At 57.1% G+C, this 27982-nt stretch overlaps 2 protein-coding genes and 1 long non-coding RNA gene across 13 annotated transcripts in view; 1 reads left to right on the plus strand and 2 right to left on the minus strand.

The window, feature by feature from the left end:
* Positions 1 to 24123, minus strand: STRIP2 (striatin interacting protein 2). Of its 8 annotated transcripts, XR_010430991.1 has the most exons (23): positions 23929 to 24123; positions 22249 to 22318; positions 20513 to 20587; positions 20290 to 20424; positions 20013 to 20133; positions 19420 to 19488; positions 19223 to 19329; positions 18980 to 19107; positions 17697 to 17885; positions 16396 to 16619; positions 15161 to 15226; positions 14541 to 14604; positions 13511 to 13582; positions 13310 to 13384; positions 12680 to 12777; positions 11282 to 11408; positions 9588 to 9688; positions 7490 to 7556; positions 4840 to 4944; positions 3914 to 4118; positions 1296 to 2012; positions 1224 to 1260; positions 1 to 1078 (listed from the first exon to the last, which is right to left on the minus strand). XR_010430991.1 is itself a non-coding variant. In XM_064656821.1 (21 exons), exons 1-21 carry the CDS (start codon positions 24082 to 24084, stop codon positions 1762 to 1764), a joined length of 2505 nt encoding a protein of 834 aa, XP_064512891.1. In that variant the 5' UTR covers positions 24085 to 24123; the 3' UTR covers positions 1 to 1761. The 8 variants fall into 8 exon arrangements, 1 of the variants encoding a protein (XP_064512891.1); XR_010430986.1 differs by having other exon boundaries at positions 1 to 1679; positions 1710 to 2012; XR_010430992.1 differs by lacking the exon at positions 1224 to 1260 and having other exon boundaries at positions 1 to 931.
* Positions 1 to 27982, minus strand: part of AHCYL2 (adenosylhomocysteinase like 2) — a 132630-nt gene that overhangs the window by 25924 nt on the left and 78724 nt on the right. For 3 of the 4 annotated variants that reach the window (XM_064656828.1, XM_064656830.1, XM_064656832.1), the window contains one exon: positions 25404 to 27954. The exons of the other annotated variant lie outside the window; for it this stretch is intronic. In XM_064656828.1, coding sequence (XP_064512898.1) covers positions 27948 to 27954 — 7 coding nt within the window. In that variant the 3' untranslated portion in view covers positions 25404 to 27947. Of the gene's footprint in view, positions 1 to 25403; positions 27955 to 27982 lie in introns of those variants that run through there. 4 annotated transcript variants of the gene reach the window in all.
* Positions 24402 to 27813, plus strand: LOC135415227 (uncharacterized). Its single transcript, XR_010431015.1, has 2 exons — positions 24402 to 26389; positions 26423 to 27813. It is a non-coding gene; the product is annotated as an uncharacterized LOC135415227 (long non-coding RNA).

Genomic DNA, 27982 nt, shown 5'->3' on the forward strand with positions numbered 1-27982 from the left:
AAGGTTTTTAGAGGCTTTAATGCTGCTCCCAGGAACAAAACCTCGGACAAACCCCACGAAGGAACATTCCCAGGGCAGCTCCACAGCAAAAAAACCCACAAAATCTCGTCCTAACAAAACTGGTGGGTTTGATTTATTGATAACGGCACAGCCCTCTGGGCTAACACAGAATGCTCTGACAAATGCCACCCTCATGCAGCACGGCCTTACCCCAGTGTAGCTTTTATTATTTAATTTAAGTATTAATTTAAGTTACCAGACTCAGAAAAAATTTACAGCTTCGTGTGCTGTTCATTAGGAAAACTGTGAGCCGCAGTGTCCCCGCTTCTCCTCACGTTACGGCAACAAACTGTCAAGCAAAGCACTTCCCCAAAGCAGATTCCCCCAAAATCCATGTGAAAATCCGGTTGTTTGGTGTGGTGGTTCCCTGTCTCCTCCAGGGGCTTAAAGAGCAACCTGAAATCCCAGTGCTGGAGGAATTATCCTTGAAAAACAACCAGGAGGAAGAGACAACCAACCCGAAACACCGCCCAGCGCAGGCGTGGGGGCGCTCCTGGAAAAACGGGATGGAAGGGAACGGCGAGGGAAGCGGAGCAGGGGGAAGGGAACGGACCGTCACTTGTGGAACCGACCCCCTGGGAGTTGGGTCATGGATGCCAAGGACAGCAGGGAATGTTGGCCAAGTCAGCTTGGTTGGAGGCATTCCCAGGGATCCCGTCAGTCACCACCACGGTGGCGTTGGAAGCACATCAGGAGCCGTAAGGGAAGAAATGAAAACAAGGGAGGCACAGCTGGGGGGAAATTGGGAGAGATGGGAAACTTTCCCAGCCAGGAGGAATTCCAGGAGAGATGGGAACCTTTCCCAGCCAGGAGAAATTCGGGAGAGATGGGGACCTTTCTGAGCCAGGAGGAATTTGGGAGAGATGGGAACCTTTCCCAGCCAGGAGGAATTCGGGAGAGATAGGAACCTTTCCCAGCCAGGGAAAATTCAGGAGAGATGGGAACCTTTCCCAGCCAGGGGGAATTAGGGAGAGACAGGAACTTTCCCAGCCAGGGGGAATTCAGGAGAGACGGGAACCTTTCCCAGCCAGAGGGAATTCCAGAGATGGAACCTTTCCCAGCCAGGAGGAATTTGGGAGAGACAGGAACCTTTCCAAGCCAGGGAGAATTCGGGAGAGACCAGAACTTTTCCCAGCCAGAGGGAATTCAAGAGAGATGGGAACCTTTCCCAGCCAGGAGGAATTTGGGAGAGATGGGAACCTTTCCTGGCCAGGGGGAATTCCAGAGACGGGAACCTTTCCCAGCCAGGAGGAATTCCAGAGATGGAAACCTTTCCCAGCCAGGGGGAACAGTGACACCAAACCAACAGGCGTGACCCCAGCTGCGGGACAGCCCTCGGGCTGTGGCAAAGACCACGTGAGTGAGCTTATTACGGGCTCCTAAACCCCAAAAACCGGGAAAACTGGGACAAACAAAAGGCCACAACAACCCCTCGACGCCGGGGCCGCTCCGTGGCGCGAGAAGCGCTCCGAGAAGTCACAGCAAAGGGGTGGCCTCCAGAAAGGTGGCACCTTGGCAGCGTCTGGGTAGACAAGGAGAGGTTTGGTCTCTTGGGGAAGAGCACTTGAGACCCCCCTGGTCCAAACCAACCTCTTCCCCCATGCCTGTAGCCCCATGAGGCCTGGCAAGGCCTGGTGAGGCCTGGTGAGGCCTGGCGAGGCCTGGCGAGGCCTGGCGAGGCCTGGCTGCGGCAGGCCCGCGTCACTGGCAGTGCAGCAGCTCCTCCCAGCGAATGGGCTGGGAAAACACCTCCCGCTCCAGCCAGAGCTCGTAGGAGTAGTGGAAGTCGCGGGGCAGGTCGAGGCGCTGGCCCAGCACGCTCTGCAGGCAGTTGTCCACCGGGGCGAACTCGGGGGGCCGCGCCCGCTCGTAGCGGCGGCTGTTGAAGGCCTCGATGTTGGCCCGCAGGGTGCACTCCTCGGCCTGGAAGTCCCACGGCCTGGCGTCGATGTCTGCAGGGCAGGGGAGACAAAAACCAACAGAGTGTGAGGGGGGGGAAAAATAACAACTTCATAAAGGTTTGGGCGAGAGAAAGGGTGAAGATTTCGCAGCAAACACGTGCTTGAGTTGACCAGTCACTTATTCCTTCTTCTTTTTCCACTTCTTATCTTCTTCTCCTCCTTCTTTATTTTCCTTCTCTTTCTTCTCCTCCTCTTTCTTTATTGTGCTTCTTTTTCTTCTCCTCCTCGTTTATTTTGCTTCTTTTTCTTCTCCTTTTTTTCCCCTTCTTTTTCTTCTCCACCTCCTTCTTTTTCTTCCTTTTCTTCTTCTTTTCTTCTTGTTTCTTCTTTTTCTTCTCCACCTCCTTCTTTATTTTTCTTCTTTTTCTTCTTCTTTTCTTCTTGCTTCTTCTTTTTTCTTATTTCCTTCTTCTTTTTCTTCTCCACCTCCTTCTTTATTTTTCCTCTTTTTCTTCTTATTTCCTTATTTTTCTTCTTTTTTTTCTTATTTTCCTCTCAATTTTTCTTTTTCTTCTTATTTTCTTCTTATTTGTCTTCTTATTCACTTCTTGTTCTCCTTCTCCTTATTCTCTTTCTTCCTCTCCTCCTTCTTCTTCTTTCTTTTCCTTAATTTTTTTTTTAATTCTTATTCTTTTCTTAATTCCTATTCTTGCTAACAAAATTCCATTATGTATGCATTTTAATTAATGCATCCTATAGAAATCTAATTACTCCTGCTTTAAGGACTCCCTATAATTACCATTCTGCTTTTTTTCAGAAAGACCCCAGGCCCTGACAGAATTAAAATGGTTTTATCTTTTGGAAAAAAAAAGGGAAGATGTCAGGCTTTTGCTCCTTGCCTTGTTCTCTTTTGAAACAGGAATGCTGCCCAATTTTCCTAAATCCTCATTAAAAATCCCTGGATCCCTGGAAGTGTCCCAGGCCAGGCTGGGGCTTGGAGCAACCTGGGACAGTGGAAGGTGTCCCTGCCCATGGCAGGGGGTGGCACTGGATGATTTTAAGGCCCCTTCCAGCCCAAACCATTCCATGATTCTCTGAAAAAGAAGCCACACGCAGAGCAAAAATTTAGGACTGAGCTATTAAGGTGAAAAGATAATTTAATACTTCTTGTCCTAAGCTTGGGTCAGTTGTTGCAGCAATGGGGGGCACCTACAGGGGGATGAAAGTGTGTGGTCTGGTGTATCCCATGACATCATTAATACACCAGGAACATCACCACATCCCTCAAAACCACATGGGTTTTGGCTACATAAGCACAGTTTAAACTGAGCAGCTCATTTAGTCCGGGCTTTAGCTGAGGAACTCGGCGTATCCTCACGCTGGGGTGAACCTGCTGCTTCCTCAGGTGTGAGTGCAGGGCCAGAGTCCCACTCCGAGGCCATCCCCCGCACACATTCCGTGCGGACACCGGGACAACTCAGGGACCCGGTGCCAGAAATGATGTGGGGATGCAGCAGTGAGCTCTGGGCTCGGGGGACACTCCAGGGGAGGTTTAGGTTGGATATCAGGAAGAATTTCTTTGCAGAGAGGGTGCTCAGCCATTGGAATGGGCTGCCCAGGGAAGGGGGGGATTCTCCGTCCCTGGAGGTGTTTAAGGACAGACTGGATGTGGCATCAGTGCCATGGGCTGGGAACCACGGCGGGGTTGGATCAAGGGTTGGGCTGGATGATCTCGGAGGTCCCTTCCAACCCAGCTGATTCTGGGATTCTATGATTCCTGCCGGGGAGCCCCGCGCTGACCACGGCCCGTTCCCACCGTTCCTCCCTCAATCCAGCCGCTCCCTCCCGCTGGAGCAGCTCACAGCTCCTCACCAGCGGGTCTGGGGGACTCGAGGAGGTGTCAGGCCAAGCCCAGCCCAGCCCAGCTGGAGGGGCCGGTGGCGCTGACTCACCGTTGCCGTAGGCCCAGTCGTCGTTCATGCGGTGCCGCACCTTCTGGTAGATGGCCGACATGGTCTTCATGTTGCTCTTCCTCCACTGGCGCCCCAGGTACTTGGTCTGGATCTTGAGCAGCTTGAGCACGTAGAGCTGCAGCATGGCCTGCTTCACCTTCAGGGCCCGCTTCAGGATCGGCGCCGACTTGAACACCACCAGCATCTGCCAGGAACCGGCACGGATCGAGGCAGGGCGGGCAAGGAGGCCACCCAAACCCTGCCTGGGCCACACAAACCCTCCCTGGGCCACACAAACCCTGCCTGGGCCACCTTAGGCACCAACTGCTGGGCAACAGACACCCCGAACCCCAGGGAGGGACAACAGGGTAACACAACCAACACTCCCTGCCCGGGGCTGGAGGCTCGGGGAAAGGGGGGGTCACTGGCGGGGAAAAGGGGGGGTTACTGGCAGGGGAAAGGGGGGTTACTGGCAGGGGAAAAGGGGGTTCTGCATTTTATGTGTTTAAGGTTCAGTCTGGGAAAGGGAAAAGGCAGCAGAGGAAGAGCAGAAGCTCTGGCACTGCTGGAAGAAATGCTCAGCAGCAAGGCCGGGCTTAGAGCTGGGGACATGCTCTAGGAAGGCCAAGGCTGGGTTTAGAGCTGGGGACATGCTCCAGGAAAGCCAGGCTTAGAGCTGAGAACATGCTCCAGGAAGGCCAAGGCCGGGCTTAAAGCTGGGGACATGCTCCAGGAAGGCCAAGGTCAGGCTTAATGTTGGGGACATGGTTCAGGAAGGCCAAGGTCAGGCTTAAAGCCAGGGACACGCTCCTGGAAGACCAGGTTTAGAGCTGTGGACATGCTCCAGGAAGGCCAGGCTTAGAGCTGTGGACATGCTCCAGGAAAGCCAGGCTTAGAGGTCTCAGGGAGATGGGACACCACCTCACCATTGTCCTCGAGTGTTTCCACTTGGTCAGTTTGTTGAGGATCCTCAGCAGGTTGATGCAGGAGAACAGGTTCCTCCAGCAGAACTGGTTGTTGTCTCCAGCTTCCTGCAATGGGAGGAGGAGAAGGGTGACCAAGGGTGACCAAGAGCAAGCGTTCAGCAGCCCCACCAGAGGGGTCCTCGTGCACAAAGCCTGTGTTTTTACTGCCTGCACAAGTTTTATTCCTGCTCCTCACTGGATTTATCCTCCCTGCAGATGTTCCAGCAGCAGGAGCTCTGCTGAATGGTGGATTTTGGGAATCACCAGCAGGAAAGTGAGGAAAGCCAGTGGGACACGAGCTGGGCCTTCTGGTCAGGGGTGTTTTGGTCTCCCCTGAGAACAAGGTGTTTGGGGATGGTGACACCAAACAGAATCCAAGGATCCCTGAGGTTGGAAAAGCCCTCCCAGCCCATGGATCCACCCTGGGCCCCATCCCCACCTTGGCCCCCAGCCCAGAGCACTGAGTGCCACGGCCAGGCCTTCCTGGGACACCTCCAGGGCTGGGCACTCCAAACCTCCCTGGGCAGCCCCTGCCAAGGCCTCACCACCCTTTCCATGAGGAAACTCCTCCTGGAGCTGATCAGTTCAGTGAGCTGGTCAAATATTACTGTGCAAATCATTTTTGAGGCCAACAAGAACAGGCTCCTGAGTTTAACTCTGGGATTAAAAAAGCCACTCTGAGCAAACACACTTTTGCAGAGGTGGGGTGTCACCAGGACGTCACTGGGATGTCCCCAAGGTGCTGGAGGGTGCTGTGTGCTGCTCGGGGGGTGCCAGCTCAGCAGCAGTGCCCAGGCCTAATCTGCTCCCTCCACACCAAGGAATTTTTCCAGAGTAAGCCACTGTCCATTTCTCACACAGATGGATTTATCTGCCACCAACCTGATGTTGTCTCTAAAGCTTCAAGTAGGGGAGGGTCTTTCCATCAGGTTTATGGGAGGAGGGAACAGGCTGGAATCCTGGTTTTAAGGGGTGGATGGAGCCCCTCCCAAACACAGGGAGATGGGACTGGCAAGGAATCCAAGAGGACTGGCAAGGAATCCAAGAGCCTTTCCCACGCCAGGATGGGGGAATCCCCCAGTACCTGTCTGGGATTGCAGCCACTCCTGATCTACCCCGTGTGGGGACAGCAGTTACCCCACAGGTCCCTCTTTGGGGACAGCACTGCTGAAATCCTGGGAATAAACCTCCTCTGGAATAAAGCCCAGCCACACATCGCTCTGCTGGGCCCTCAGAGCAGAATCCTCTGTCAGCAGGACTGTGGCACTCTGGGATGTTCCAATCACTCACCAGGGGGCCAAAAAAAGACACTAACATTGGCCTCAAGCAGCAGGGAATGTCTCATTCTCGATAAACCCTCACTTCCATGGGGATCCTCAGGTAAAATCCAAGTTGGTTCCTGCTTATTTTCTGATTAAATCGATCTCCTGCGAGGAAAACATCCGTGTCTGCTGGAGGGCAGCAACCTGCAAGGGACTTGGCCCTACTGGGAATATCTTCCCTAAAAAACGCTCAGTTTTCTCCTAGAGGCTTAAAGCTTGTTGTGAGGATTAGTGTGAGGCAGCAGAGCCCTCAGCGACCTGTCACTAGATGTCCCCATTGATCCAGGATCTGGCACCAGGACTCCCAGCCCTCAGCAGCCCCTGGACCTGGGGGAAAAAACATCTCTCTCTGACGATTTTAACCTTTACACAGCAAAGGAAAACAACACAGGGTTATGATTTCAGCAGCCAGGCAGCGTTAGATCATCCCTGCCCAGACTGGGTTTGCTCAGGCTCCTTCTTAATGAGTCCTGCATCATTTCAGGGCTCCACCCCCTGTTAACCCCAAAGCTTTTCCCTGCTCCGTGCCCTGCCTGAGTCCCACTCTGCCTTTGAGTTATTGCAGTTGTGAACCTGCCATGATCACTGTCTCCTCTGCAGTCTGTGTGCTTAGATATGCTCTCCACAATACTTAAGGCTCCTCTCCAGAGGGAATTGGGTTCATTCCTTAATCTACTTGGAGATACCTTATGAAACATGAGTGCTCAGAGCAATTTAAACCAGAGCAATTGAAGCCTCTCTTAAAGCAGGAGAGTTTTCTCTTGGCAGCACAAGGGGAAACGGCCTCAAGCTGTGCCAGGGGAGGCTCAGGTTGGACATGAGGAGGAATTTGTTGCTGGAAAGGGTGGGGAGGCCTTGGCAGGGGCTGCCCAGGGAGGTTTGGAGTGCCCAGCCCTGGAGGTGTCCCAGGAAGGCCTGGCCGTGGCACTCAGTGCTCTGGGCTGGGGGCCAAGGTGGGGATGGGGCCCAGGGTGGATCCATGGGCTGGGAGGGCTTTTCCAGCCTCAGGGATCCTGGGATTCTATTCCCTGAAAGGAAAAACTCTAACCCCACCTATTTTTACGGGGTGCCCAACACCAGCAGTGCCTCCTCCCTCCCCACCTCCCCCGGCGGCTCAGGGGCAGCGACGGGAGGAACTTTCACGGCAGGAGGGGGGGGGAAAAAAAGGTCTGATTTTGGAGAGGTTTGGGAGGATGAGAAAAGAAGTCAGAGGAAAGAAAACCAAAATCCTTCCCCATCCTTCCATATCCAGCACTAGAGATCCCAGGGCCCCTTTCTGTGCTGCTCACCAGGCTTTCTGCCGTGAGCTCGGGCAGGTCATGGACTGTGCAATGAGGATAATCCAGGACGGAGACCCTGCGGAAAACAGGGAAGCAGGGAATCGTTAGGAACAGGGAAACAACTTCTGAAGATGATCCACATGATTACACACAGCAGCTGTCAAATCTTCCTTCCCCGTGCCTGGGGTTTGAGTTCCAACGGCAGCGCTGCTCTATGGAACGAGGAATTTGGGTTGGGAACGATCCCTCCTCCGGCACCGACGGAGCTCCCTCCTGCATCTCCAGCGGCACAAACGGCATCCAAACGGGATCCCAACCTCACCACTGCCTCCCCCTGGAGCCTCAGTGGAGCACAGGGATCCCCCTTGGCTCCCAGGAGCATCCCCAGGGCGTTCATAAGGACTCCAGCGATTTGGATCCACAAAGACAGGACGGATGGGTTGCTCATGGCATGTTTAAAAAGAGATAAAACCCCCAAATATACAAAATACACCACACAAAAACCCCCCAGATAGGTCTGAGGTTAAAATCCATCAGGTTAAAATGGAGATGTCTGAGTGACAGCAGGAAAATTCCCGGGGGCGTGTCAGGTCTTTGGGAGCCCTCCAGGCATGTGGACTTTGGAAAAGGAGTCAATGAACACCCCAAAAGTATAAATTTATATACCATGGAAAGAATTTGCCACAAATGGTTTTGGCATCACCTCTGATATTTCCCATTACAGCATCTCTGGACTGGGGTCTGTGCACTGGAATGGGACCAAACCCCACACCTGGAGTGGGGTCTGTGCACTGGAATGGGACCAAATCCCACATCTGGAGTGGGGTCTGTGCACTGGAATGGGACCAAACCCCACATCTGGAGTGGGGTCTGTGCATTGGAGTGGGACCAAACCCCACACCTGGAGTGGGGTCTGTGCACTGGAATGGGATCAAATCCCACATCTGGACTGGGGTCTGTGCATCTGAATTGACCACATCCCACATCTGGAGTGGGGTCTGTGCACTGGAATGGGGTCAAATCTCACACCTGGAGTGGGGTCTGTGCATCTGAGTGTGACCAAACCCCACACCTGGAGTGGGGTCTGTGCACTGGAATGGGATCAAATCCCACATCTGGACTGGGGTCTGTGCATCTGAATTGACCACATCCCACATCTGGAGTGGGGTCTGTGCACTGGAATGGGGTCAAATCTCACACCTGGAGTGGGGTCTGTGCATCTGAGTGTGACCAAACCCCACACCTGGAGTGGGGTCTGTGCATCTGAGTGTGACCAAACCCGCTGGGATAACTCCTTTTGCAGGACAGTGCCTGCTGTTTGCTGGGATCTGACAAACCTCCCTGGATCAGAGCATCCAGCTGCACATCCCCCCTCACCCACAGGTGTGTGTCCTGTGGAACCTCCACCAGGGAGCAGAGGGAGGAGCTCAGTGCTCCTGGGATACGTTTTCTACCACCTTAAAGTGCATTTCCACCAAAAGTGGAAATGTTTCTAGCAGGGAAAAAAATCAACACCTTACTTCCCGTTTTCCCACGTGTTCCCTCTCACACACACAAACCACACTGTGCAGGAGACACACCAGCCCACACATGCAGCTGAAGAGCAACAAAAAGAGCATCAGAAAGGGAGAAAAGGGATCTTTTCACCCTCCCAACGTCCCTCTGAGCGGGGAAATCCCACCCTGGTGAGCTGGGGAAGTGCTGGGCCCTCTCGGCTCGTGGTGGTGCCACCAGTTCCCTGCTCAAACTGGGGCTGGTGCCTGTCTCAGATCAGCCCCAAAAGGCAGTGACAACCATGCAAAAGGTGAATTTTGGCTACAAAACATGGAAAAGATCAAGAGGACACTCCCCACTGGCCTTTGTGGAGCTGTGGCCCACGGGTGGCACTGGGCTGCTCCCCAGGAGAAGGCTGAAAACAAGCCTGTTTTATTTCAGTAGGGGGGTTTTAGGGAGAGGTTGGAAACCCACCCCCCATTCCTCCCATCACTGGGCCAAAGGGATTGGCTCCCTCCAGAGGATTCCTGCCCCAGAGGGCCCAGGTCCCACCACACATTCCCACCAGGGTTCCTCGTTCCCAAAGCCCTCCCTGCCCCAGAGGTGGCTGTACCCGTTCTTGGCAGTGATGTAGGACATGATGTTCTGGTTGAAGAACTTCAGGATCAGAGGGATGCAGTTGGCAAACACCAGGTGCTGGGACACGTACTCGAACTGGGGGGAGAGAGAGAGAAGGGAAACTGGGCAGAACTGGGACAACTGGGAGCATCACAAGGGGATGGGGACGTTTCCAGCCAAGAGCAAAGCACTGCTGATGGTTTGAGACACCTCCCAGCCCATCTCCCCCCTGGCCTGTGCCGTGTCCAGCAGCTGGGAAGTTCCACTTGCCATAGGGTGGACACAGGAGCTTTGTGGCAGTGCTTTAGGAGCAGCTGCACCCAAAGCAAACGTGGCTTTTCCGAATTAAAGCTCTGGTAAAATGGCATTTGGGGAAGAGGGAAGGAGGAGATGCAGCTACTACAAGAGAAAACACAATAATTCCTGCTGCTCTCTCACACTAATCCCACCTCCCTTTGAAATTTTGGACTGAAAAAATATCCTTGGCTTCATAAATGCTTTCAGTTTTTCTCCCCCTCAAAGCATTAAATGGTCTCTAAGGTCCCTTCCAGCCCAAACCATTCCATGACTCCGACTCTGTGATTTTCATGGCGCTCCCTGAGACCTTTTGGCACCAAAAACTGGTGATGCCTCCCCCAAAAATCACACCCAGAGGCAGGACCAGGGGCACAAACCCCCCCCAGCTTCCTCCAGGCTCAGCCCCAGGGTCCTCCTGCCTCAGAGGAAGAAAAGAGAGGAGCTGCTCTGAAGTGAGAAAAATGAGGGAGGGCACGTGGGGAAACCCAGAACAAATGTGGGGCTGTCAAAATGTGGGGGTTGTTTCATTTTATCCAATCCAACCTGTGGATTTATACTTATCCTATTGTTTCATTTTATGCAATCCAATCTATGGATTTATACTTATCCTATTGTTTCATTTTATGCAATCTAACCTGTGGACTTATCCTGCTGTTTCATTTTATCCAATGCAATCTATGGATTTGTATTTTCCCTCAGATAAATGTCAGTGGGCAGTAAATATCAGTAAATAACACAGATGGACTCGTGCCACGCTGACACCTTTAAGAGAAAGAAAATATTTAGAAATGCTTAGAAAGCACTGATTGTTTGACTTGCAGGACGGGTGGAGAACTGGACCACAGCTCATGTCTGTCCTGCTTTTTTGTTTTAGACCAAGGAAAGCCCTGGAGTGGGTGCAGATGGCACAAAAAATCAGATTAAACCTCGGCCCCAGCTCTGCCTCTGCTGAAACTGGAGCCCCAAGAACGTGATCCTGCCAAGACCCAGATTAGTTGACCTCCTTGAGGTCCTTCCCAGCCTATTTCTGGTCCCTGGAGATGACACAGAGCAAAGGAAGGTCTTGCCTAACCCCCCTCCCCTTCCCCCTTCTGCCAGGGGGGCTCGTGCTCGGGCTCCGTCCTAAATTCTACCCTGAGCGGCCACAGCAGGAATTTCTCCAGAAGTCCTAAAGCTCCTTCCCCGTGAGTGGATAAACGATGCTGCCAAAACACAGCTGAGGAACATTTCGGGCAGGTTCTCCCAGCCTGGGACAAAGCCTGACCTGGAGCTGGGATGAGCACCACGGACACGTCATGGAAACCCCTCCTGCAAGTCTTTTGGGAGAGGGTTTATCAGGACACACCAAGTCCAAGAGCAGCCTGGCAGTGGCCAACCCTGCTGTTGGCTCACCTGGTAGATGTGGTTGAGCTTCAAGTGCTTGAGGAGCAGCAGCAGCGAGGCCGAGATGCTCTTGACGATGATCTCCTTGTGCCTGTTGACGTCGATGCCCAGCTTCATGCTCTGCAGGACGGTGACACTGGCAGGGAGGGGATGGAACAGGGGGGTGGGAATCACAGAATCCCAGAATCATAGAATCAGCTGGGTTGGAAGGGACCTCTGAGATCATCCAGCCCAACCCTTGATCCAACCCCGCCGTGGTTCCCAGCCCATGGCACTGATGCCACATCCAGTCTGTCCTTAAACACCTCCAGGGACGGAGAATCCCCCCCTTCCCTGGGCAGCCCATTCCAATGGCTGAGCACCCTCTCTGCAAAGAAATTCTTCCTGATCTCCAACCTAAACCTCCCCTGGCACAGCTTGAGACCGAGCCCTCTTGTCTTGCTGATGGTTGCCTGGGAAAAGAGCCCAACCCCCCCGGCTCCCCCCTCCTGGCAGGGAGTTGCAGAGAGTGAGGAGGTCTCCCCTGAGCCTCCTCCTCTCCAGGCTGAGCCCCCCCAGCTCCCTCAGCCTCTCCTCCCAGCACTTGTGCTCCAGTCCCTTCCCCAGCCTCGCTGCTCTTCTCTGCCCCTGCTCCAGCCCCTCCAGGGCCTTCCTGAGCTCAGGGCCCAGAGCTGGACACAGCACTCCAGGGGTGGCCTCCCCAGCGCCCAGCCCAGGGGCAGAATCCCTTCCCTGGCCCTGTTGGCCACCCTGTTCCTGAGCCAGGCCAGGATCCATTGGCCCTCTTGCCCCCCTGGCCACACTTGGGCTCCTCTTCAGCTCCCTGTCCATCCCCACTCCCAGCTCCCTTCCTGCCTGGCTGCTCTCCAGCCCCTCTGGCCCAGCCTGCAGCTGCAGGGGGTTGTTGTGGCCAAAGTGCAGAACCCTCCTTGTTGTGGGGACAAGGAGGACTGGGGAGCTCAGGTTCATCTGGACAAGCTGGATGGGAACAGGGACCCTTCTCTTCCCCCCAGGACTCCCGTTCCCACCCGCGCTTCCCGGTGACGCCAAAGCGCGTTAAAAAAAGGGGGGAAAAAAGTGGCTTTCCCTCTGCCAGCAGTCCCAGGGGACGGGTATGAAGGACACCTTCCACATGCTGATGTATCTTTATGATTTGGGTCGATTAGCAGGGGTTTATCATTTGGGTAGGTTTTCAATCAGAGCACAGCGGTGCCGACCGCGCCGGGATTGTCGCGCTCCTGAAAATCCAACGGCACTTCCCTGGCTCCCACCACACCCCTCCACCCCCAAACCTGGAGCCCCCCAGAGCCAGCAGCAAACCCCAATTCTGCAGCTTGGCCCGAGGCTCCAGGGCCCAGCAGGGATGGAGGGGATGAGGGGGATGAGGGGCCCCTGGGCAGGACTCACGGCATCTCCTCGGGCAGCACGTCCGCCAGGATGTTGATGGAGTCAGTCTTGGCTTTGGAGGTGGGGGCAGCAGCCAGGAGGATCTTCAGCAGGGCTATCTGCAGGAGAGGGAGGGGTGGTGGGCAGGGGTGGTCCTGGGAAGGGAAGTCCTTCCTTCTCCTCCACGTGCTGAAACTGGACAACTTCAAGCCAGCTCTACCAGAGCACACCCAACCTCTCCTTTTATCCCTGGGGAACACAGGCCAAGGGTGGGGATCACGGCAGCTCTGAGCTGGGCTTAAGGCATCACATGCACCTGAGCTCTGGTGGTGTGGATAAAAGAAACAAAGGACACCTGGAATAGTTTTGGGCTCCCACCAATGTGGAGGACCTCGTTGCTTGCTCCCAGTCCTCTGCCCACATCCTCTTTTCCAACCCCTGACCACGTCCCTGGGCGCCTACCACCCTTGCTCCTCTGAATCCCTCCTCTTGGGCTGTACTTTCCAGTCAGCTCTGCTCTGGATCCCCACCAAAATGTCACCATCCCAGTCCTGACCACCCCCCAGCCATCCTGTGCCGAGCTCTGCAGCTCCCAGTCCAGCTCCCCCCACTCCCCACTCCAAAGCTCTTCCTTCCTTTCGGTGGCCTTACCATGTACTGGGGGAGGTTGTACAACATGGCTCGATACAGGACCTCACAGGGCGTTTCTTGGACTTCCTCTTCCCCCTGTCGCAGAGAAACAGTAGAAAACAAGGGGAAAATGAAGTAAAAAAACAAAAAAGAATTCCTGGATTGCTCTGTCGTGGTCCCTGACACACCTCGGTCTGGTGATGGGGGGCAGCAGCTTCTTACCAGAGACATGGGGCACTTCTCCAGCTCCTCCTCGTTCTTGATCTGGACATCCGAGATGGACACGTACTTGTGCTGGAAAAAACCCCCCACAGAGGCACAGCAATGTCACCACCCAGGGAGGGGACAGCCAGCCATGGCAGCAGGCACTGCTTCCAGCAATATCCCAGTTATACCCCCAATACCCCAGTTATATCCCCTATATCCCAATTATACCCCCAATATCCCAGTTATATCCCCAATATCCCAGTTATACCCCCAATATCCCAGTTATATCCCCAATATCCCAGTTATATCCCCAATATCCCAGTTATACCCCCAATATCCCAGTTATACCCCCAATATCCCAGTTATACCCCCAATATCCCAATTACATCCCCAATATCCCAGTTATATCCCCAATATCCCAGTTATACCCCCAATATCCCAATTACATCCCCAATATCCCAGTTATATCCCCAATATCCCACACGTGGAGAACTTGCTGTGTGGGACATCCCCCTGTCCCAGAGCCCCTCACACCTCCTGCCTTCCATCACTTCCACCCACTCCTCCTGGGATCTCCCTGTGGGTGAGTGGAGAGGGACAATCACCTCCAAAAGACCCCCCAGACCTGAGACAGGGGCCCTTGGCCCCCGGGGGTGCCTCCCTCTCCACCTGGAGCACAGCTGGAGCCGAGGCTGGCCGTGCTTCCCGCTGGGAACTGCACTGCTTTGGGCTCTGTGTGTGTCCAAACCCAACCCTGGGAGCCTGTCACCTTCAAAACTCCAGGCAAACACTCCCCAGGGAGCAGGAATGCTGCACCATGGACAAAGGGAAGGTAAAAATGTTGGATAGTCTGCTTGGAATTGCAGGGAGGACTCAGTTTTTGATTTTTTGCCCCGTAGGAAGCTCCAAAAACTTTTCCTGCTACAGCTAACAAGGAGGATCTTCTTATTCCCTGCAGTCCCTGTGTTTCAGGCAGAGGTTCTCCAGGAGGATCCCACACCACACGGGGATATCCCAAGTGCTGTGCAGGGATCCACCACCTCACCTGCTTCAGGGTCTTCACACTCTCATGGATGGGCCGTGGGAGCCCGATCAGGGTCTCGGTGTCCCTGAGAGGGGGAAAGAAGGGGAGCACAGGGTTAGATGAGGTGAAAGAGGGAGCCTGGAGTCTATTGGACATATCCCAGAGGGGTCAGGAACAGGGAGAGGGGTTGGCACGAGCTGCCCACCCTCTCACCTCCTCCCCAGCGAAGCTCCTCCAAGAAGGGAGCAACGTCGGGGTGAGGAATTGGGGTGAAATCAGATGAAATGAGGGCTGGGGTGGACCCTGAGCCCAGCACTGCCCCTAAACCCGACTGTCCCCCTCTGGGCCCGGCCCAGGATGGCTCTGCACCCACAGCTTGGGTTGTTCACAAACTGGGCCATTTCCTGAGGACACCAAACTGTTCCAGCTCCCTCCACATCAAACCAGTCCCGGCCTCGGGCCGGGGGTCTCTCACTCCAGCTCTCATTTTTAACAGAGCAGGGGAGCAGTGTCTCCAAGAACAGGTTCTTCCAACGCTGCTTTCACTGCTGCAGCCTCGAGCTGGGAAAACCTGAGCTCTGTGGACACCTCCCGTGCACTGATGGGATCTACAGGGCAGGTTTTGTGGACACAACACTCACTGTCCCAGCGTGAATCCGATGAATTTGTTCCTGCTTGCTTCCAGGAAATGCTCGATGTCCTTCTGTCTGATGGAGCAGAGGACAAACAAAGAACAAGGAGGAGGTTGGAAAACAGATCTCAGCCTTGGATTGCTTTCTGGAGGCCTTGTTAGCAGTGGGAAAAGTCACCCTTGGTTGGGAGCAGCACGAACCAAACCCATTTGTATTTGCTGTGCAGCTCCACTTCTCCACGGGAAAGTAAACAGAGAGGAATTCTCTGCAACCAGCACCTTTCCCTGCACCTCCCGTGCTCCTCCCACAGGCATCTCCAAGGAGCATCTGCTCGCTCTGAGTGAACAAATGTTGTCTCTGTGGTCTGTCAGAGCTCGTGCTGCTCCCAGGGCAGGCCAGCATCTCGTCCACCTTGGGCATTTTCATGGGAACTGGACAGGATCGGTGGGACACGAGCCACGGGTCTCATGGGCAGAGAAATCCAGCTGGATTTCCAGGCAACAGCCAAGGAGAACAACAGGAGGTTGCTGAGGAGGAGCTGAGAGCGTTAAGGGCTGCGGAGATCCACGTGGGAAACAACTCCTGCGAAACAACTCCTGCCGTGTCCCTCTGGATGGGCCAGCTTAACCCTGTCACTGCTCCCCCAGCAGAAATATCTCTTTGCTCCCGTGTTTTAAAGGCACTGGGTTAAATCCAGGCTTTGGGCAAACAGCAACAACCCTCGGATGGATCCCAGGGAGAGGGCAGAGGTTTGTACCCCCTTTTCCTGACATTCCCTCAACACCATGTGCAGGCAACTGGTCTGAGGGAGGGAAGGCACCGACTCCTTTATGCTTGGATGTTTTTCTGCACCGCTCAGGAAGGTGCCACCTGGCCACACAAGAGTCCAGCTCCACAAGGAAGCTGTCAATCATTGACCAGTCCCCAAGAGGATCAGTCGAGGACCTTGCCCTTCCAAGATCCACCGGTGCCAGCTGGGGAAGCTGACCCTGCTCCAGCACAGCCTCCTTCCCAGCACAACCTGGGACATCCACAGTGGAACTGCCACTTCTTGGCCAAGCTTGGTTTCAAAACCCTGGGGAAGAGCTCAGCTAAGCCCAGCCCAGAAAGAACCAAACGGGACTAAACGAGGAGTGGAATCCCCTCAGTTCAACTCGCCAGGAAACTTCCCACGGGCTGACGTGGGGATGAACCCCAGGGCAGGGGGGCCGGGGAGGGTGGCAGTGACACTGGGGGGGTTTTACCTGACTTTGGGGGCCCAGGGCAGCCCCTTGGGGAAGGACACCCTCTCGATGGGCAGGCGCTGGGGGGGCAGGGGGGGGACGATCGTGTCCCGCTCCATCAGGTCCAGCTCCCCCTCGATCCCGCTGTCCACGTCGTCGTTCTCCTCCTCCTCCACTCCTGCCTCGTCGTTCTTGAAGGGGTCTCTCTCGTTGTAGATGTCCAAGCTGTCCTGCTTCACCAGGGGCTGCAGCACGAGGGGGAGGAGGAACCCAAGTCACTCCATGGATTTTATTTCCCTGCCAGCTGTCGCCGCCAGATCTCCCCATCCTGGAAGGATCAAGCTCCCAGGTGTTCCTCGGGTGAGGATTTCCCTCCTAGCCTGGCCTGGATAAGGAATAACTCCTTCTGTACCTCTAACCTTGCAGCTCTAGGAGGTGGGACCCCATTATCCACCTTAACTTCTGGAGCTTCCATCCCACATCTCTGCCCTCACAAAAGGCATTTCATCCTCAGACCACAGCACAGCAACTCCAGGAGAGGAGCTAAAAACAGATCCTGCTGGGAGCAGTTTGCTCCTGGGGGTTATCAGCCCTTTGCCAGAGGGTTGGGATGTCCTCTGGCTTCCTCTGGACAAACCCACCAGGGGCTCAGCTGCCACAACAGAAACGGGGGGAGTGGAAAACTGGACATGGCCTGGCCATTGTCCTGAGAGAGCCCCAAACCCAACTGTGCCCTGGGCTGATCCCACAGGGATTGGGGGCACCAGGGCAGGGGGGGATCCTGCCTCTCTGCCTCCTCAGGGGAGACCCTCCCCTCCTGCAGAGCTGCTCCAGCCCTGGGAACAACAGCAGGAGGACGTGGAGCTGCTGGAGAGAGTCCAGAGGAGGCCCCGGAGCTGCTGCCAGGGCTGGAGCCCCTCTGCTCTGGAGCCAGGCTGGGAGAGCTGGGGGGGTTCCCCTGGAGAAGAGAAGGCTCCAGGGAGAGCTGAGAGCCCCTGGCAGGGCCTAAAGGGGCTCCAGGAGAGCTGGAGAGGGACTGGGGACAAGGGAGGGAGGGACAGGACACAGGGAATGGCTTTCCACTGCCAGAGGGCAGGGATGGATGGGATATTGGGAAGGAATTGCTGGCTGGGAGGGTGGGGAGGGACTGGAATGGAATTCCCAGAGAAGCTGTGGCTGCCCCTGGATCCCTGGAAGTGTCCAAGGCCAGGATGGAGCAACTTGGGACAGTGGAAGGCTTCAGTTGGAACCGGATGGATCCAAGGTCCCTCCCAGCCCAAAGCGCTGCCGGTGCTGCCCCAGCAGGACGTGGTGGCTCCTACCCTGCGGCTGCGGTGGCCCCGCTTCTGCTGCTGCTGCTGCTCCACGAGCTCGATGGAGTAGGTGGGAGGAGAGGCCGCCCTCATGCTCCGGACCACCTGGATGCTGTCCTCGGGCAGGGGGGGCAGCCCCAGCTCCTCCCGCCGCCGAACCTTCATGGCCTGCAGGGCCTCGAACCCGCCCAGCGTGAACTGGGGACAGGGGAGAGGTCACTCAGCAGGGACACACATCCCACCCCTCAGCAGGGACACACATCCCACCCCTCAGCAGGGACACACATCCCACCCCTCAGCAGGGACACACATCCCATCCCTCAGCAGGGACACACATCCCACCCCTCAGCAGGGACACACATCCCACCCCTCAGCAGGGACACACATCCCATCCCTCAGCAGGGACACACATCCCATCCCTCAGCAGGGACACACATCCCACCCCTCAGCAGGGACACACATCCCACCCCTCAGCAGGGACACACATCCCACCCCTCAGCAGGGACACACATCCCACCCCTCAGCAGGGACACACATCCCACCCCTCAGCAGGGACACACATCCCACGGCTCCGCAGGGACACACATCCCACCCCTCAGCAGGGACACACATCCCACTGCTCAGCAGGGACACACATCCCATGGCTCAGCAAGGACACACATCCCACCCCTCAGCAGGGACACACATCCCACCCCTCAGCAGGGACACACATCCCACCCCTCGGCAGGGACACACATCCCACCCCTCAGCAGGGACACACATCCCATCCCTCAGCAGGGACACACATCCCATCCCTCAGCAGGGACACACATCCCATCCCTCAGCAGGGACACACATCCCATCCCTCAGCAGGGACACACATCCCACGGCTCAGCAGGGACACACATCCCATGGCTCCGCAGGGACACACATCCCACCAGGAGCATGGACTTCCAGGGAGGAGGAGGTTGGGGGAATCAAATCGGGGAGTTGGAGACACCAAGCCACTGGTTCATCCTCCAGACTTCTCCCCCACCCCGTGTCCTCTGAGTGCTCAGCCCACCCTGATCCCAGGGAGTTGAAGACACCACACCACTGGTTTGTTCTCCAGGGCGAGGGACCACCTCTCCCCCACTCCATGTCCTCTGAGGGCTCAGCCCACCCTGATCCCAGAGGGACCTGCCCTGTGTCAGCTCCCCGTGCCTCCCAGATAACCTCGTTGTGGTCGGGTCCAGCAGTGGGGAGCACCCAGGCTGCAGCAGTGCTGGTCCAAAGCAAAATGTTTCTGGAAAAAAGGAAGGGTTTGCACTCACCAGGAGCACCTTCCAGAGCAGGAGCAGGACCTTCTTCATGGGGAAGTGTGGAGCGTGGCCGCTGCAGAACTTGGTCACCATCGTGAAGAGCAGGAGAGCAAAGGGCTCCTCCGTGTGCACAGGGAAACCTGTGGAGAGAGGGAGCAGGAACAGCTCCGGAGCAGATCCCTCATCCCCGGGCTCTCCCCGCCGGCCCAGCAGAGCAAAGGGGCCTCCAGAGGGCACAGTGGGTTTGTGGCTCACTCAGCTCCATCCTGAACGTCTCCCGGCAGGTTTTCCACTCGGGCGGATCCGCCTCCTGCTCCACACGGATGTTCTCCACCATCAGGTACATGACACTGAGCAGGACCCTGCGGGGACAGCAGGCGGGTGAGGCGTGTCCCTTGTCCCCAGGGCTGTCCCACCCATGGTCCCACCCTCTCCAGGTGCCAGGGGGGTACCTGAGCTCCGTGCTGTCGGCCAGGGAGATGGCCGGCTTCCGCAGGGCGCTGCTGCAGGCCTGGCTGTTCCTGCAGGGAACGGCACGGGATCGGCGCCAGCCCCGCCTCATCCCGACCCACAGCACACGGCTGAGCCCGGGAACACCCGGGAACACCGGGATGGGGGACCCCACAGGGCTGTGGGACCCCCCTGGGCATCCGTGAGGAGCAGGAGGAAGGAGAGGGGGAGGAGGGCGGGGAGGAAAGCGAGGAGGAGGAGGAGGGTGAGGAGAAAGAAGATGGAGATTCAGAGATGAAGGTGAGGAGGATGAGGAGAAAGAAGATGAAGAAGAAGAAGGTGAGGAGGATGGAAGAAGGCGGTGGGGAGGATGAAGAGAAAGCAGATGAAGAGGAGGAGGGTGAGGAGGATGGAGAGAAAGAAGGCGAGGACAAGGGAAGAAGGGGACAAAGGAGATCACAGAAACACAGGATCATTCAGGTTGGAAAAGCCCTCTGAGATCATCGAGCCCGAGAAGAGGAGGGTGATGAGGGAGAGAAGAAAGCACAGGGTGAAGCAGAGGACAGGGAGGGCGAGGGCAGCGCGGGTCCCTCACTCGATCTCCATGTTGAGCAGCTCCAGGAAGGCAGAGAAGGTGCCCAGGCGGTACAGGAGGAAGCTGTTGTGCCGAGACCAGTGCAGGACATCGCCCTCGTTATCGCAGTCCCCAAACACACCTGGAGAGGAGCAACCCCAGAGACAAACCCTTGGTGGGGAGGATCTGCCTTGGAACCCCCGGGAAGGAGCTGCCAGCCCGGCACAGCCCCAGCAGAAGGGTTCTCCCGAGGTTCTCCCAGGGCCCCTGGCAGCGGAGACAGGGATGTGGTGCTTACCCTGTGCCAGGTAGAGGATGGCCCGGGCCACCCGCAGCCTCCTGTCCCTGTTGACCACCTCCAGCCCGTCCAGCAGGCGCATGACAAAGGCCTTCTGCTGGGCCCCGTCCAGCTCCAGCCACCTCCTGCCCGGCACTGGGGGAAGGACACGACCACCAGCCAGGGGCTTCCCCGGGGGTCCTGCCCCCACCCCGGGGGGCTGCCCCGGGCCCAGGGCTGGTACCTTGAGCATGGAAATCCTCCTCGAAGCATCTCCTGTTGTGGCTCAGCTCAGGCTCCTCGGTGTAGCTGTAGAGCTCTGGTGGAGAAAGGGATCAGCAGGGACGTGGAGGGGTTTCATCCTCCTCCTCCTCGCTGCCAAATTCCTCGTGAAGCTTCCAGGGAGACGCGGGACAGAGGCCTGAACTGAGCCCTGAGCTCTCCTGCAGCTCCAGGGGGCACCTTGGGACACCCAGTGCTGCCAAAGTCACCATCTCCATCCCTGTGTCCGGGCTGGGCTGTTCCCACACCCCTGCTCCAGCTGCATTGGCAATGCCATTGGGGTTTTCTTTTTTGGGGGGGAAGTAATTTTAAGTCAGTTAAGGCAGTTTGGGAGGAGGGGAATGCAGGAACACCCAGGCAAGACCTGCACTGATTCCACAGCCAGCAGCTCAGGCATTCTGGGATCCGAAAACAGGGACTGGACTTGGAGGGACACAACTGTTCTTCATAATCCCTACCTGTCCCTAGAGAATCCCTACCTGTTCTAGAGAATCCCTACTCGATCCTAGAGAATCCCTACTCGATCCTAGAGAATCCCTACTCGATCCTAGAGAATTTATACTTTTTCCTATAGAATTTCTACCTGTTCCTAAGAATTCTTACCTGTTCCTAGAGAATCCCTGCCTGTTCCTAGAGAATTCCTACTTGATTCTATAGAATTTGTACTTTTTCTTATAGAATTTCTACCTGTTCCTAGAGAATCCCTACCTGTTCCTAGAAAATTTGTACTTTTCCCCATAGAATATCTACCTGTTCCTAGAGAATCCCTACTTGTTCCTAGAGAATTTATACTTTTTCCTATAGAATTTCTACCTGTTCCTAGAGAATCCCTGCCTGTTCCTAGAGAATCCCTGCCTGTTCCTAGAGAATCCCTACTTGATTCTATAGAATTTGTACTTTTTCTTATAGAATTTCTACCTGTTCCTAGAGAATTTCTACCTGTTCCTAGAGAATTCCTACCTGTTCCTAGAGAATTCCTACCTGTTCCTAGAGAATTCCTACCTGTTCCTAGAGAATTCCTACCTGTTCCTAGAGAATTTGTACTTTTCCCCATAGAATATCTACCTGTTCCTAGAGAACCCCTACTTGTTCCTATAGAATTTATACTTTTTCCTATAGAATTTCTACCTGTTCCTAAGAATTCTTACCTGTTCCTAGAGAATCCCTACCTAGTCCTAGAGAATCCCTACTTGTTCCTATAGAATTTCTACCTGTTCCTATAGAATCCCTACCTATTCCTAGAGAATCCCTATAATCCTACAGCTCCGAGCAGCACCGCGGGGGACTGAGATGATCCCGCAGGGGAGGAGGGAGGATCCCTCGCGCAGGAAATGTGCTTTTGCCAGGGCAGCTCGTGCAGCTGAGGCAGCCGGAGCTAAAAATAACCCCCCTTCGCCGGGACACATTTGGGGCCGCGAGGTTAAGGGGCAGGAGCGGCAGGAAGACACGGGACAAGGACAAAGGGTGACCCCGCGGGCCCGGGCAGTGCCACAGGACAGCGCTCCCTCCTCCCGCCACTCCCGGGAAAGCCCCGTGTCCCCACAGTCCCCCTGCTCGTCCCCGGGGAGCGAGTGGCTCTCTATTAATAACCCCCGATGACACCGCTCCGCATCCATCCCCCATCCCGGCGGGATCGGCGTCCTCCCTCCCCGCCTGTTAAAAACAGCAGCGCCGCCCCCCCCAAAAAACGCGCTTCACCTGCCAGCTCGGCGCCGTGCCCGTCGGCATCCCCGTACTCGAACTCCAGGTTGGGACAGTCCACGGAGCCCTGCGGGGAGCGGCACGGGGTGAGCGGGGCGGGCTGGCACATCCCTGCGGGAATTCCGGCTCTGCTCCAAAGCTCCTCCGGGCGGGTGGGTCGGCGGGGCTCGGGCACCCCTCGGCCGTGCCGGGAGACTCCAAACCCCGCGGAAATGTGGCGGGCGAGGGTAAAAATGGCAGTTCCCGAAGCCCGGGGGGAAGCGGCGGCGGGACCCGGAGCGCCGGCGGATACTGGATGCGTTATTTCAGAGCCCCCCCAAAACCCAGCCTGGGGCTGGTGCCGAGCAGGAACCCCCGGGAGGACGCGGCTCCACCCTCAGCGCCCCAGACCCGGCAGCTCTCGGGGCCGGGCTCTGCCTCTTTGAAGCGCTCGGTGCGGGTTTATCCCCCTCCTCCCCTGCGGAGGAAGGAACTGGAGCGTGAAACTCGGCCCGAGGATCCCGGCGGGGCGGGGAAGGGGCGGCCGCGGCCACACGGACCCGGCGCCGACCCCCGGGAAGGCACCACACGGACGGGTAATTAACCCAATTAACGTGATTCCTCCTCCCGAATCCCGGCGTCCCCCCTCGGAGGCCGGGCTGGAGCTGCTGCGCGTCGCCGCCCTTAATATTGATGAGCCGGGCTGAGCCCGCCTGCACCAGAAACGCCGGATTCTCCCCCAATTTCGGCAGCCCCGAGCGAGGGTCGGGGAGTTAAAGCCGCTGAGGAATTCGGCCGAGCGCGTGCAGCCCTAATCCGCTTGGAGAGGCCGGGCGGGGTGGGGGGGGAAGCAAACCCCAAATTCACGAGTTGCGGGGCCACGGCTTGGGCACCGTCCCCCAGGAAAAGGGACCCTTTTTTGGGTCAGGGAGACGCAGCTCCTGGGTGGGGGAGCCAAGTCTTCCCGTCCTGTGCTATGGGGACCCCGCGGGGGCTTTACGGGGAGAGGGGACAATGTCCCGGGCTGGATCCTGGTGATTGATCCCGGTCCTGCTTCCCCAGCCCGGCGCCCAGAGCAGCCCAGGGGGGTTCGGTGGTTCCCCCCCGCCCCGGGGTTTTTCGGGCAGGAGGGGTGAAGGGTTGCGGGGGGGGGAACTGTGGCCTCCGGACCGTGGTGAGAGGGGGGTAAGTGGGTGCCTGGAGGGTGTGGGGGAGCCCAGCGTCCATCTGGGACCCCAAAACTCTGGCGCCGCTCTGGGAGTGGGGCAGGGAGGTGCCAGTGCCGGGGCTTAGCTGGGATCCCAAACCCTGGTACCAGCTCTGGGAATAGGGCAAGGAGGAGCCGGCGCTGGGGCTTAGCTGGGATCCCCAAACCTTTCTGCTGGATCTGAGAGTGGGGCAGGGAGATGCCAGTGCTGAGGCTCAGCTGGAAACCCCAAACCCTGCTGCTGGAGCTGCCAGCGGGGTGAGGATGTTCCAGTAGCGGGGGCAGCCCCCCTGGGGACCCCCCAGCCCGGGCTGGGCACCTCCCGCCCGCTCAGAACCCTTCTAACCCCGAGGTCGGGGTGAGGACACCCCCTCCCCGAGTCCGAGAGCTCCGCCAGCCCTGGATAAAGCCCCTCCCGCAGGAGCCCCCCCCGCGGGGCAGGGACCCCCCAGCCCGTGCGAGGTGCCCTCGGCGGTGCCCCCCGCCCGTACCTCGGACTCCTTGCGCTGGGTCCTGAAGAGCTCGCGGCCCTTGGGCTGTGCCTGCGCGGGGGGCGGGGGCTGGGGCGGTGCCGGGCGGGCCCGGCCGGGTCCCGGTGCCGGTCCCGGTCCCGGTGCGGGGGTCCCGCCGCCTCCCGCCGCCTCCATCGCTGTCACTGCCCCGCCGAGCACGTGGGGCCGGGCCCGGGGACACGCCCCCGACACGCCCCCGCCGCTCCCATTGGTCTGCAGGGTGGGGGCGGGGCGGAAAGGACACGCCCCCTCCCTGCCATTGGCCAGCGGGGGAACGGGGGGCTGGGAATGGGGGGGGACGCGGGGGGGGGGAACGGGGTTTGGGGGGATATGGGGTGTCCCGGGGGTCATGGGGTGTCCCGGGGGTCATGGGGGCGTGGAATGTTGGAGTCGGGGCGTTATGGGGTGTCCTGGGGGTGATGGGGTATGGAATGTTGGGGAGGGGGCGTTATGGGGTGTCCGGGGGGTCATGGGGTGTCCAGGGGGTCACGGAGTATGGAATGTTGGGGACGGGGCGTTATGGGGTGTCCCCGGGGTCGTTGGGAACCTGGAATGCGGTGATGGGGTGTCCCTGGGCATGGAATGCTGGGGAAGGGGGTTATGGGGTCCTTGGGGTGTCCTAGGGGTACTAAGAGCATGGAATGCTGGGAGGAGGGGGGCTGTGGGGAGTCCCTGGGATGCTGGGAGCGTGGGATGCTGGGGAGGGAGGTATGGGCTGTCCTTGGGGTGCTGGGAGTATGGAATGTTGGGGAGGGTTATGGGATGTCCCTGGGGGTAATGGAAGCATGGAATGCTGGGGAGGGAGGTATGGGGTGTCCTCGAGGTGCTGGGGACATGGAATGTTGAGAAGGGGTTATGGGGTGTCCTTGAGGTGCTGGGAGCACGGAATATTGGGGAGGGGGTGTTAAAGGATGTCTCTGGAGTGCGGGGAGCATGGAATGCTCCGGGAGGGGTGGTTATGGGGTGTCCCTGGGGTGCTGGGAGCAGGGAATGCTGGGGAGGGGAGGTTATAGGGTGTCCCCGGGGGTGCTGGGAACAGAGGGACTCCCACCCCCCCTTTCCTCTTCCACGCCCAGCACGGGGGTTTGGTGGTTTTGGGGTCACTGGGGAGGTGCTGGACACCCCTTCTTGGTGCTGCTCTTGTCCTGTGTCCTTCCACAGCCACTGGAAAACGGGGAACCCCACGTGTGGGGGTGGGAACGTCCCTGTGCAGCGGGGAGGGGACGGGGCAGGGGAGATAACGGGGTTTTTCCGGCACCGCTTCCCCAAGGACACAACGGCCCCGGAGCCAAAACAGCTCCGGCTGCCCCAAGGACGGGCGGAGCTTCCCCAGCCGGGATTATCCAGCAGCGCTGGGAGCTCAGGGCTTTGGGAACGACCCCAAATCCCACCTCTCAGCCCCCAAACCCCCTCCCCCCCGCCGTGTGCTCCCGAAGGACGCCCCGGGAGCGGCCGACTTTTCCCATGTTTTATTTGTGTTTTGAGATTACAGAGTCTTTATTGCTGATCTAATACAATCACTCAGACATTAATATTTAAAACATCCTTTTGAAATGTTGCGGGTGCGACGGTTCCGTTCCCTCCCTGCTGATGACGGGTTTTGCTTTGTTATTCCTAAAAGTTCAGGACAGAATTAAATTTATTTTATTCCTTATTTTGCTGGTGTTACCTAAAAATCTCCTTTTTTTTTTCCTAAAGTCTTGGAAAAAAAACCAAACAAACGCGTTACATTTAAAAAAAAAACAAACAAAAAAAAAGATAAAAGAAACCAAACCCCATTAACATTTAATTTAGAGATGATCACAGGATATGATTCCAGGTTGATTAGGAAAAAGCCAAGCGAGCCAAGAAGCTTTACAGGAGCAGCAGAACACGGAGAAGAGTTTGGAGAACCGAGGTGGGAAAGGCCAGGTGGGATTTTATTACTGATATTTTATTTTTTTTCCCCCTTCTTGTCTACCTGGAAGATGAGACGGGCACGGAGGGATCCGTGGATCAGCAGCACCACTGGCTGCGGCACGAGCGACGGACACGGGGCGGGAAGCGGCGGCGGGAGCTGCTCCGGAGGGTCCTGGGGGTGGAGAGGGGTTTTCCCGGGGTGGGTGGGACACCCGTTCTTCCAGGAGCTGCTCCCACGTGGCCCCACAGCCGCCTGTCCCCTTGTCCAGGAGCAGATTCCAGGTGGGGCCTCTCCAGGAACTCGGGGCTGACACAGACCAGGGCGGATCCGGCGCGGGGAGAGACCCGGACGGGACGTTTCCAACGGCTCAGGGGACTCTTCCCAAAAAAAGCTCAGGATCTGGGTAAAACTCGTGGGCAGAGATGACTTCAGGTCTGTGGTTCCAGGTCAGTCTGTGATGAAGCTCCTCAAGGCCTTAAGGTCTCCTCAGAGCCTTCTCAAAGCCCTCAGGTCTCCTCAAAGCCTGAACATCTTCCCAAGGTCTCCGGAGGGTCCTCCCAAGGTCTCCCAGAGGTCTTCCCAAGGCCTCCTCAAGGTCTCCCAAGGTCTCCAAAGGTTTTCCTTCCAGGTTTTGAGAGAATTCAGAGACAAACTTGGAATATGCTGACACAGGGAACGTTTGCTCCAAAGCTCACGACCCGAGAACCACGGGAAGAACTTGGATGCCGAGACCGTAATTCCACAGTTTTTCCTTCCTTGTGCGTGAACGAGCTGCCACAAAAGGGTTTTTCATGATGGCAAAGAAGCCCAGGAGGACAAAACACGACTCTGTAGCTGATGAGAGACTCGGGAACCAAAGCAGCAGCCAGGGGATAAAGGGGTTTGTGCTCACGGGGTCGGGCAGTTTTATTTTAGACGGATCATGTTCTCCACGTGGATAATGAAAGCGACTTGGGAAGTCACCTTGGGAAGCGTGTCAGTGCTCCAGAGGGACATCCTGGGATAAAGCAAGGAATCATGGCCAATCCCTCAGCTCTGATGCTTCAAGATCTGAGGCGACTGAAGGGTTTCAGTGACACTGAATCCGTGTGGAGGATCCTCCACCAGACGTCTCATCCACTCCAGGGGGGGGTTCCCAGATCCATAAATAAAGTAATGAAATAATCAACCCAGAAAAGAAAACTCCAAACACTTCCAACGAGGACTGAAACGCAGCTGGAGAAAGCCCTGGCGTGGACGGGGGTCCCCCCAGCCGGGATGTCCGGGGAGCTCTGCCCGGCTCGGGAAGAGCTCCCGGTGCATGAGCAGCATCTGCCGGGGGAGCTCTTCCAGCAGCACAGCGGGAGCTGCCCCGGCCCCCCCGGGAACACGGCTTTGGTTGATCCAGAGAGGTTGGCACTGGGAACGAGAGCAGCAGGAAAACGCTGCGGAGCTGCGGGAGCGGCGCTGGGCTCTGCCCGCCCGGCTCCTCCCTGCCCGGCTCCTTCCCACAGCTTCCAGCAGCGCTAAGGCGACGTTCTCCAGAGGGTTGGTGGCACCAGCCCTCGGAAAGTTCCACAGCACGGACGAGAGGCTTCTCCAGAGGGATCCACCGGGGCGGCTCCGGATGGGCGGCAGCATCCGGCCCCTCGCCGGAGAGAACGAGGTTTTTGGCTTCGTCATCAAACAGCAGGAGAAATTCAAACCCATCCCGGGATCCCGCGCCGCTGGAAGCAGCGCTGGGACATGGAGGGGACCAACGTCGACTTCCGAGTCGGACCGTGTGGCTCCACCGGCGACAACGGACTGTCCCATGGCTCGATCCCACCAGCTCCTTCCTCATCCTCCCAGCCCCGAGAAAGAACGAATCCAAAGAGGAAAACGAAAGGAACGGAAAAGAAATCCAGCGTGTCCCAGTCCCGCGGCAGCACGAACACCAGTGGCAGAGGCCGCATGAACAGTATCCTAATTTAATAAATAAATAACCTAAAACACACGGTGACTACGGAGCAAGCCCGGCTCGAGCGTGGGAAGCTTGCGCGGGGTCATCCTGTACAGTAGTTGAGAAGAGACTTGGGGGCTTGTTCCCCGCCATTCCCGGGGATCCAGCGGCAGGAACTCAATATCTGGGGAGAAGGAGAGAAAACGGGGGTT

Source organism: Pseudopipra pipra, chromosome 5, assembly GCF_036250125.1.
Source record: "Pseudopipra pipra isolate bDixPip1 chromosome 5, bDixPip1.hap1, whole genome shotgun sequence".
Lineage (NCBI taxonomy): Eukaryota > Metazoa > Chordata > Aves > Passeriformes > Pipridae > Pseudopipra > Pseudopipra pipra.

Coding starts and splice junctions, on each gene's coding strand:
- STRIP2 (XM_064656821.1), bottom strand. CDS start 24,084: ATGGAGGCGGCGGGAGGCGGCGGGACCCCCGCACCGGGACCGGGACCG. Junction 20,425..20,512: donor GGAGGATTTCCATGCTCAAG/GTACCAGCCCTG, acceptor TCCTTCCCCCAG/TGCCGGGCAGGAGGTGGCTG. Junction 19,108..19,222: donor GACGTTCAGGATGGAGCTGA/GTGAGCCACAAA, acceptor CTCTCTCCACAG/GTTTCCCTGTGCACACGGAG.